Source organism: Schistocerca cancellata, chromosome 3 (assembly GCF_023864275.1).
Source record: "Schistocerca cancellata isolate TAMUIC-IGC-003103 chromosome 3, iqSchCanc2.1, whole genome shotgun sequence".
In the NCBI taxonomy this organism is placed as follows: domain Eukaryota; kingdom Metazoa; phylum Arthropoda; class Insecta; order Orthoptera; family Acrididae; genus Schistocerca; species Schistocerca cancellata.
In genome coordinates this window covers 241,728,739-241,740,003 of record NC_064628.1, presented here as the reverse complement: position 1 = coordinate 241,740,003, position 11,265 = coordinate 241,728,739, and the positions used below count along the sequence as shown (strand labels likewise).

The 11,265-nt window shown below is 42.5% G+C and overlaps 1 protein-coding gene across 1 annotated transcript in view; it reads right to left on the bottom strand.

Moving 5' to 3' along the window:
* Positions 1 to 2,693: 2,693 nt before the first annotated feature.
* LOC126174874 (ATP-dependent translocase ABCB1-like) overlaps positions 2,694 to 11,265 on the bottom strand; it is a 204,596-nt gene continuing 196,024 nt past the window's right edge. Inside the window, exons 21-22 of the mRNA XM_049921286.1 lie at positions 8,207 to 8,353; positions 2,694 to 4,389 (exon numbers count right to left, since the gene is read on the bottom strand). Of these exons, the coding sequence (XP_049777243.1) occupies positions 4,189 to 4,389; positions 8,207 to 8,353 (348 nt within the window). The 3' untranslated portion in view covers positions 2,694 to 4,188. The remainder of the gene's footprint in view (positions 4,390 to 8,206; positions 8,354 to 11,265) is intronic.

Sequence of the window (11,265 nt, the reverse complement as noted above, 5' to 3'; positions counted from 1 at the left end):
TGGTTCTCTTTTCTCCAAAGGTCTCTTTAATTTTCCTGTAGGCAGTATCTATCTTACCCCTAGTGAGATAAGCCTCTACATCCTTACATTTGTCCTCTAGCCATCCTTGCTTAGCCATTTTGCACTCCCTGTCGATCTCATTTTTGAGACGTCTGTATTCCTTTTTGCGTGCTTCATTTACTGCATTTTTATATTTTCTCCTTTTATCAATTAAGTTCAATATTTCTTCGGTTACCCAAGGAGCTCTACTATCCCTCGTCCTTTTACCTACTTGATCCTCTGCTGCCTTCAGTACTTCATCCCTCAGAGCTACCCAATCTTCTTCTACTGTACTTCTTTCCCCCATTCCTGTCAATTGTTCGCTTATGCTCTCCCTGAAACTCTGTACAACCTCTTTTATCTCCTCATACTGAAAAGGGTGCTGCCCCTCTTCAGGAACCACACGTTTGTCTGGCCTCTCAACAGATACCCCTCCATTGTGGTTGCACCTATGGTACGGCCATCTGTATCGCTGAGGCATGCAAGCCTCCCCACCAACGGCAAGGTCCATGGTTCATGGGGACAGGGAACCAGATCTAACAAAAGTAAAAAAAAAATTTCAAATTTTATTGTTGAATGCTAACGATAAATAATATGCAGTTAAGCGTGGTGTCAAATAAAATACTTTCTAAGTTTGGACGATGATGTAAGTTCAAGTGTATGCATTCCTGGAAGCAAGTACTGAGATTTTGCAAGGTGGTATGAAACACGTCCATGGGAACTGAAATGACTTTTTCACGAACCCTTGTTACAACTCAGCGACTGTTGTTCTGCAAATAACGAGCTTACCAAAGAAATGTCGAGCAGCTGCAATTGTCATTCTGGCTGTATGATCCTTGGGTCCGGTTTTGCTGAAATCAAGGATTATGAACATCTGAAGAGTTCTGAAGTTATTCTACTACAAAAGTATCGAGCATACCCACATATCGTTCAGACATGACTATCGTTGCATTTCATGTACCATTTTCAAAGAAGAGAGGGGCAGTCTTATTTCTTTGTGTATCACACCGAAGTGTAAACTTTATATTGTGTAATGCTCTTTCGTGCGACTTAAGAGTGTTTTTCAGGTGCCCCAAAACTGGAATTATACTTGTTTCCGTACCCACTAATATGCCAATGAGTCTCATCCAGCATGAAACGACTGTCAACAAAATTGTTGTCAATCTTTTCCATAGTTGTTGCACATTTTTACTGCCGTTCCATGTCTGATGATTTCTGTTCCTGAATAACTTTCATTTTGCTAAAGCATTCCACGGACAGGGTTGTCCGATTTAGGTTTAATGTTGCTACGTGTATTCTTACCAAATTTATTCAATGTTTCCTGGTGTCCGTTGAGTGGCTTACCTCCTGGTCGATTCTTTTTAAGAACAGAATCCACTTCTTCGAAATTCTGAACCCATGTCTTTATCGCCTGATAAGGTGGAGCGCATGTTGTCGAAACTCACGTCGATTACCAATCAGACTCATCATCGTCATTATCATCAGCCAGTTTGATCACTCGGTGATGTGCCCCGTTTGAGTCGGCGCCCTACGTAGGATCTCTCCAGGTTCTTCCATTTATGCCGATCTTGAGCTTCCCGTTGCCAAGTCAGTTCGGTTGTCTTTCTTAAGTCTCCGTTCAATATATCCAGTGGTCTTTCCCTTCGCGTTTTATGTAAATTTGGTTCCAGTCTTGCGCTTACTTTGACCACCCACCATCTTCTCTTCGAGTGACATGACCAGCCCAGTGCCACCTCTAGGTATTCACACTTTCCATTATGTCTTTCTTTCAATTATTGCTGATATCAACTGATTTCTTTACAGAAAGACTGTCAGCATCGTTCTAAAGTGCTTTCAGGGTGAATGCACGTTCTAAATCGATCCGCTGTTCCCTGATACGGTTATTACTAAATGAAAAGGAGTTACGCGTAACGAGATGAACGCAATTTCCACCTTTTAATCAACGTCTTAGGATTACTAATACATTAATAATTTCCGGCTTGTACACAATAACTATTTCGTTCGTTCTTCAGAGATGTTATAGGACCAGCACCAAAGCCGGTACTATAAACCTTAAGGACGTTTGGAATTGGATTTCTAATAACAGCAGTCATGAAGTTTCATTTCAGTCTTGTTATGCCAAGGTCTTGGACCATTCTTGAGGATTAACAAGCGGTACGAATGTGATCTGTGACAGCAGTAAAGTTTCTCTAGGAACACTGAGATATAATTCTTCGCGCATATAACAGCAAGACATCCAATATCAAACATTTTCAAATTTACAGCCGGCCGCTGTGACCGAGCGGTTCTAGGCGCTTCCGTCTGGAATCGCGTGACCGCTACGATCGCATGTTCGAATCCAGCCTCGGCCATGGATGTGTGTGATGTCCTTAGGTTAGTTAGGTTTAAGTAGTTTTGAGTTCTAAGGGACTGTTGACCTCAGATGTTAAGTCCCATTGTGCTCACAGCCATTTGAACCATTTTCTCAAATTTACATTGTGCTTTAGGAGTTATGCTTTTATTTCTCATCTTGAATTAGTGTTTTAGGGTCGGTAGCACTATTTACACGGCAGCTCTGGATGTTTTAATAAATAAAAGTATGTATTACAAAATCAATTTTAATAAATGATCTAACTAAGAAAATAAATACAATCAAATATTTTCACACTGTACATACAATCACATACAATATTATTTATAACTTATATTACATTTATGGTTTTTCGAGCACTTACTGCCATGTAGATTATACTTAGAAGTGAGAAAATACACCACAATTGTCAACAAAGAAACAAATAATTAACTACTGCTGGAATCCATGTAAAATAATGAATAAAAAATTTGTAAATTTAATAAAACTCAAAATCTGTGCGTGATTAGTGAAAGAAACACAGTGCTTGAGAGTCTTTGGTTACATTGGGTGTTTTTGGCTGCCCTTGCTGCTGGGACATCTTGATCCCTTCCCAGAATATATACTTAAAAATTTCCCAATGTTCAGTACCCATGGAATAGCAAGTTGATTTAAATAACTGCAGATCATTTTCATACAGCTTATTTATTAGGAACTATAGTTTCAAACTCGGTCTTTATTTGTAAAATCTGCTTGAAGTTTTTGAGTAAATTTAGATAAAACTTTGTACTATCTCCTTTGATAGTAAAGGAAAAACACGACCGAAATACAACGAAAACTCAGATGATAATGTAACTGGACGGTCAGCAGTACACTTGTCAAGAAAATGTGAGCATTATTCATACGTATCACTTGTTCAGTAGGCTTGATTTGGAATGTAGCGGGTAAAATGAGACACTGATGTTTCCTACAAGTGGGTGATCAAGGAAGACTTTTTCCGCTGTCTTTCATCTGTTGAGAACGTGTTCCGTTTTTAATGGCCACGTTGTCGACAAGCCGACAAACGATCATCTTCCTGCTAAAATAAAATGCTTTCTTTAGTTTTCAGTGCATATCGAACATTAAATACTCAACTTCGACAGTGGGAAAGAGGGTGATCTTGGAAAAAATTTCTGAAACGAAGTAAGAAATTAAATTTTTGAAAGAATACCTAGAGCAATGGTAGTCCACTTGGTCCCTACCCTTCACCAGAGGGAGTTTCAGCTTTCATGATGGGCGTTAGGTGCAGGGGTTTTATAAAATTTTGACGTAGAATGTCTGGTACGTTAACTATTACTATATGCTCTGATTTCCTATAACTCTGCTTTACAGATTTTGTAAAGTACGTAACTTCCCTACTTTATACATCACCATTACTGAGGAAACGAAGGTCGGTTAGAAAATGTTAAACTAACAATGATACAAAAGTTGGTGGTAAGTAAAAACGTTGAGCATCCCTGACCTGGAGGAAGTAAATGCGGAAGAAAAAGTGCACGTATAAAATAAATAGGGGTAAGAAGGCTAATAATAAGAAAAGATAATAAAGGATCAGTGTTCAATAGTATTCTTAACATATAGCATGGAACTGACACCACATCAGAGCTAAAAAAAATTTTAACGACTGGAATTTGAAAGCAAACGACACAAAAATTGTGTTGTCACTAATGACAACGACTAAATGAAAATACAGTATTGTACATAATGTTTCTTGCAGCTGCCTTTTTGCAGCCGTCGAGTGCCAGTGCACCCTTTCCTCGCTAGAGACAGTAGACAAGTGCCGGCTACCGGCGGCCCGACTGCAGGCTGTGCAGCTTGTGGTAGATGCCCCGTCGCTCCAGCAGCTCTGTGTGTTTCCCGAGCTCAGCGACGCGACCTTCGTTGATGACGCAGATGACGTCCGCGTCCTGGATGGTTGACAGTCGGTGCGCGATGGTGATGCACGTGCGCCCCTCCTTCGCCTTGTCGAGGGCCTCCTGTACCACCTGTTGGACGATCACACGTCTTTAAAGAAATATACTGAAGATAAATGTGGCAGTAATAGCAAGTATGACTCGTCTAAACCGAGTGAGGTGGTGTGCATTAGTTAGCACACTGGACTTGATTTCGGGGGGAGGGGGGGGGCGAGGGGGGAAGTAGAATGGTTCACATTCTACTCCCACTATTCAAATTTAGGTCTCCGGCGGTTTCCCTAAATGGTTTAAGGCAAATGACCAATTTCTTTCTGCATCCTGCCCTAATACGAGCCTGTGCTTCGTCCCAAATGACCTCGTTGTCGACGGAACGTTAAACCCTAATCTTCCTTCTTCCTCGTTTCGTTCGTCTCAAGAACTATTTCCTAAACTAACTGCTTGATGGAAGTAACGTAGTGAAGTAGTTATACTGAACATATTTACAAGTGTGTTGGTTTAATGTTATTTATGGAGAAGATGAGACCTCTCTTACGTACTCATCCTATGAACGTGATGGTATGTGTATGGCAGATACTTTTTTTAAAACTTACGTTTGCTTGCAGCATAAAATTTTCCAAATACTTGATGTGGCCACATGTCCTAAAGTAAATACATCAAAAAAAGTTTTGTATCACCCCGGTTCGCAGAAATCCTGAAGACAGACTGACTGTGGATATTGTATCACAGACACAGTCCCTTTGGCTGTTCAGAGATGTCACTAAACCAGCCCAAAGATGTAAACAACCATGGATGAGCAGTGTCCGACAGCCGACAGCCGATCAGTTTCAGTTATTCCACAAGGAAGGAGGTGGACACGTCTCGTGTTGTCTGTAGTTCAACCATGCCTAGACGGTCAATACCACGGTTCGATCGCCTACGCATTATTGCTATGTACCAGGAAGGGCTCTCAACAAGGGAAGTGTCTAGATGTCTCGGAGTAAACCAAAGCGATGTTGTTCGGACATGGAGCAGATACAGAGACTGGAACTGTTGATGACATGCCTCGCTCAGACCCCCCAAGGGCAACTACTGCAGTGGATGACCGCTGCCTACGGATTATGGCTCGGAGGAACCCTGACAGCAACACCATCATGTTGAATAATGCTTTTCGTGTTACGACTCAAACTGTGCGCAATAGGCTGCATGATGCACAACTTCATTCCTGACGTGCATGGCGAGGTCCTTCTTTGCAACCACGACACCATGCAGCGTGGTACAGATGGGCCCAACAATATGCCGAATGGACCACTCAGGATTGCCATCACGTTCTCTTCACCGATGAGTGTCGCATATGCCTTGAACCAGACAATCGTCGGAGGCGTGTTTGGAGGCAACCTAGTCAGGCTGAACACCTTAGACGCACTGTCCAGCGAGTGCAGCAAGGTGGAGGTTACCTGCTGTTTTGGGGTGGCATTATGTGTGGGCGGCGTAAGCCGCTGGTGGTCCCGGAAGGCGCCGTAACGGCTGTACGATACGTGAATACCACCCTCCGACCGATAGTGCAACCGTATCGGCAGCATATTGGCGAGGCAATCGTCTTCATCGACGACAATAATTCGCGCCGCCATCGTGCACATCTTGTGAATGACTGCCTTCAGGATAACGACATCGTTCGACTGGAGTGGCCAGCATTTTCTCCTGACATAAACACTATCGAACATGCCTGGGACCGATTGAAAATGGCTGTTTATGGACGACGTGACCCACCAATCACTCTGAGGGATCTACGCCGAATCGCGGTTGAGGAGTGGGACAATCTGGACCAACAGTGCCTTGATGAACTTATGGTTAGTATGCCACGACGAATACAGGCATGCATCAATGGAAGAAAACAAGCTACTGGGTATTAGAGGTACCGGTGTGTACAGAAATCTGGACCACCACCTGAAGGTCTCGTTGTATGGTGGTACAACATACAATGTGTGTTTTCATGAGCAATAAAAAGGGCGGAAATGATTTTTATGTTGATCTCTATTCCAATTTTCTGCACAAGTTCCAGAACTCTCGGAACCGACGTGATAGAAAACTTTTTTTGGTGTGTGTAATATGGTGGATTTCGTGAATGAATATTTTTCACAGTCAAAGATGAACACGAGCTCTTTCAAAAAAATTTTGGTTCCACTGTGTTTTCCGAGTAATGCCACTGATGACAGCATATTTTCTCCGTAATGCTTTTCATTGTATGTAACGGATCGAGGTCATTAACTGATTTCTATTTCCTGTGTAACCCTTACTGCTTATACAGGAGTATGTATAATGAAATTAAGTGGATGAGGTGAACTGCTCGTAGTGTTGGTACGTTTGCTGCTCGGTAATGGCACAGTGTCTTTAATCTTTCCGCAAAAATCAGGCGGAAAAAATGAAATTAATGTCAAATTTATTAATATTAAATCTAATAGACAATGTAGACTTTTTGAGATTTGTTTGGAGGACTTTGAAAAGAAATAATTTTGATGTATTCACGTGCAACATACAACAGCAATTAGTGTACGTGTAAAAACTGTGTTCTTTATAATCCACTTGCCACACCACTGGAATAGAAACAGATGACTAATTTGGACGTCTGTGAGCTCCACCGAAATGCTCAATGAAGTGTGTTGCGTAGCGCTATTAACACACTTAAAGCTGCAGGTGATGTAAAGTTATGTACGGCACACAAGTTAGAAGCTGTATGAAGTTTTTTTAGGTGTTAGTGCCCGAATTTCTCAATAATCTGACGCATCCTGGTACTCTAAGTTACCTAATACGATTATTCGAACGTTTCTCGGACTTTGCTTTTTTTCAAAAGACTGCTTATTGTCAGACGAACACAGTAACAGCGAAGACCATGGTTACATGCTACATTTTCCGCATAGACGGTCCTTAGGCGATCTGGTCACACAGCAACTGCGCTCTACCAAAAAGCGATTCTGTAGAGGTGTATTTTTCGTTTCTTTGTCTGTTTCGCACATAATTAAAACCACACTTCGTTCAGTGTTAGTCCATAATGTATTTTACGTCCTTACAAAATATAAATTGCATTTTATAAGTCATAAAATTAGCCACTCTTATACCTTCTGCGCCTCTACGCAAACAAAGCAGTTACTTTCGGTGGAAGTACAGTTTGTATACATAAACATAAAAAATCTGTATACTTGTTCTTGTTATTTTGTACTCAGTGGAACGTTCTTCAACATGATCAAGGGCAGCTTTCTGTCATTGTCGATAGGTGCGAATGTTGTTTGTGACTAATAGAAAGATGTTTTATGTAGGCGCAACGATGTATTGAAGCGATTTTTGATATGTTTTTGTTTTGTAGTTTCTTTAATTTTTCTTTTTTTAGGAAATTGTGTTTTTTGGCACTATATGGTAAGTCTGTAACTTTTTATTATGCTTTTATTTTCACTACAACATTCCTCTGTCTCACATTACAGATCAACAATTTTTTGAATAAATCCTGAATTAAACCACGAAAATTTCATTTTTCTTAAAAATACTGATTATTTATAAGTAACAAACAGGAGGTTAACTAAGTAGAGCAGACATGTCTCGCAGTTTATGCAGCCTATTATATACCCTCACATATTATCTAGACGTTTCACTGCTTCTGGTTTCTAGGGTAATGTGGTTAGGACAATAATCGCAAAAAGCAAATAAAGCCTTCGAAACGAGGTAACGCCCGATAGGTATGCAGCACACCTGATGTACAGGTAATGCGGTTACAATCTTAAATGACCAAGGCTACCAGGAAAACTACCGTAGTCTGCACTTGCTTATGATAGCCTACGGTAGTTTTACAGCTGTACCTATTGCATACACGGAGGCAAGAAACTGCACATACACTGTAGTAAAACCGATTTTTGGTACCTACCTTTTCACTCTCGGCATCGAGTGCAGATGTAGCTTCGTCGAGCAGCAGTATCTTGGGGTTCCGGACGAGCGCCCTGGCAATGGCCACGCGCTGCTTCTGCCCTCCAGACAGCTGCGTGCCCTTCTCCCCCATGCGCGTGTCGTAGCCCTGCAAAAACACATCAAGTGCGACACGTCCCGTCATGCTCAGCATCGAAACTGTGAGAAGCTAATTTTCTTCTGTTCATATTTGCACCCATTCTTACTCATTTCGTATTTCTGTTGTGTTTATAATGCAGAAGAGAGTAAATATCATTCGTCTTTTGCAGATGAATATTTATTTCCTTTCCAACCAACATATTTCACCACCGCATGAGGATAAAAAGAAACTACTGTCTGTATTGCTAAACGGCAAAAGACGATCAGTGCAGGCTGCAGTTCGTCTATCTGACGGCTTCCAGGGGCAGAAAAAAAAATTACAGTACTTCATGTAACTATTGACCGTGTTTAAACTTTTGAATTGCTGTAATGTTATACTCATTAAGACATAAGATCCCATATTAAAGGTTTAACACAGTAAGCCCAGTGTTAAAGTTAGAAACTGCTTTGACGCAGCGTAACTCACGACGCGTAAGTTACACCATATTCATTCAGTGTCTGATAATGAAATCACTTCCATCAAACTTTAAACATAATATCAATCGTTTTCTCAACTTTTTCTCTCTGGCATCTCCCACAAACTGCACGTACAGTCACATTAGTGTGACCACCCTCCGAAAGCCTGAAAAACCACCTTTTGTAGCGCGGACCGCTGCAAGATGTGCAGGAAGAGAGTTAATGAAGTATTGAAAGGCACCTACAGTGATTTGGAGCCATGCCGACTCCACTGCTGTGACCGGCTGCGCTAGGTTTCTCGGCTGAGGATTCTGGTGCGAACGGCCAAATCGAATTGGTCCTACAGATTTTCCATTGGGTTTAAATACGGTGAGTTTTATGGCCATGGGAGTACGATAAACATATCCTGATGCTCTTCAGACTATACACGTATACTGTGAGTTCTGTAACGCTTTGCCTCGTCCTGCTGGTAGATGCCATCATGCCGAGGAAAAACAAACTGCATGCAGGGTGTTGTTCCTCAACCATAGAGGCACAGTTGTGTTGATCCCTTATGGCTTCCAGAATGCCAATATTATTGAGGGAATGCCACGTAAACATTCCACAGACCAGATCGCTCCCTTCTCTGATGTGGACCCTTCGGATGATTCTTGCAGGGCGTCTGTTTTCAGACATTTTACTCCGTACATGCCAAAGGCCATGTATCCGATGGTGAATAAAACGTGATTCGTCTGAAAATGCCACTTGTCGCCACTCATTGGACGTCCAGTTGCGGTACTGGCGTGCAAATTCCAGCCTACGTCGCCAATGGAAATGGAAATGAGCGTTTGGCGTCATTGGCCGGGAGGCCCCTGACGGTGCAGGTGCGGCCGCCTTGGTGCAGGTCTCATTACATTCGACGCCACATTGGGCGACCTGCGCGCCGGATTCGGCTGAAATAATGATGAAGACAACACAACACCCAGTCCCTGAGCGGAGTAAATCCCACACCCAGCCGGGAATCGAACCCGAGCCCCTTAGGACGGCAGTCCGTTACGCTGACCATTCAGTTATTGGAGCGGACTACGTCGCCAATGAATAACAGAATGGATGCCTGAACCAGGCACTTCGGATGCCCATACGCGGCAATGTTTGCTGAACAGTTGTTGGAGAGACAGTGTTGGTCGCTCCTTGGTTCATCAAGGCGATCAGTTGCTTAGCAACTGCACGTCTACTCGCCCGTAGTCTCCGCAGCCGTTCCCACCACCTTCATCTATGGCCCGTTGTGCACCACAGTTCCTTCGGCATCGGTTTCGTACAGCGCCATCTTGCTATGCACGGTGCAAATTAACCACTGCGGCACGCTATCAGTTTACGAACTTAGACGTTTCGGAAATTCTTCCAACCTTGGCCTAAAAGCCAGTGATCACGCGGTTTTGAAAATCGGATAAATCGCTCCGTTCCCTCCTAACGAGAAGGAGTTTCTCATCCCTCTGACACGCTTCATATACCCCCTACTGCTAGTACTGCGACCTGCCACCTGCGAGCGGTTACAGTACGTTGACGTCTAACATAGGCGGTGGCCACATTAATCTGACTGGGCCGTGTAATAATATGAAAAATTTATCTCTTACAACATTTTTGCTGTTGATCTAAATCTTCGGCATCACGTATGACATTTTAATTTACTCCTCTACTGCTAACTTTATTTACAACACGATTTGCAGAGTTTAACCACATATGCTACTGGATGTACCTGCAAAATTAAGTCATCGTACGACGGAAGTTCGTTTGAAGCTGTTTTATAAATGAGAGTTCGATTCTTGAAAGAATGGTACGTGGTAAAGAGGGGCAGTGGCGGTGGGGGTGCTGGGCATTACTCTGAAGAAAAGAAAGGGCCTGCTCACTCAGAACGTCTATTTTATGCAAGGAGGCATCAACAAAAATGGAAGGTTGCTCAATGACCAAATAAGAAATAATAGAAGGACAATAACCCAACTAATTCACAGATTAGTTATTAAAAATAGAAGTAAAAATCAGATTAAGATAATAGCGTGCAAGCACCCCCCCCCCCCCCACACACACACAAACACACACACACACACACACACACACACACACACACACACACACACACAGGGAGAGAGAGAGAGAGAGAGAGAGAGAGAGAGAGAGTGAGAGTGGTAGTACACTATCCACACACCGTCCCTCCACACTGTAACATCTTACTGCACTGGATACCTCAGTTGATTCTGCAGCAGCAAGCACGTGTGAAGTGCACAGTGAGGGGCACACTTGTCACATGCATTCAATTGGAAACTTATTTAGGGTGTATCCATTCCTACAGATGAGCCAATACACTTATGAAAAGAATAGGACACAAAATAATAAATGATTAATCACAACCCTATGATCGTAAACACACTCTAAGGGGAAAAAAACGATGCACGCCGACGGAATTATCCAAATGGGACGGAAATAGATAAG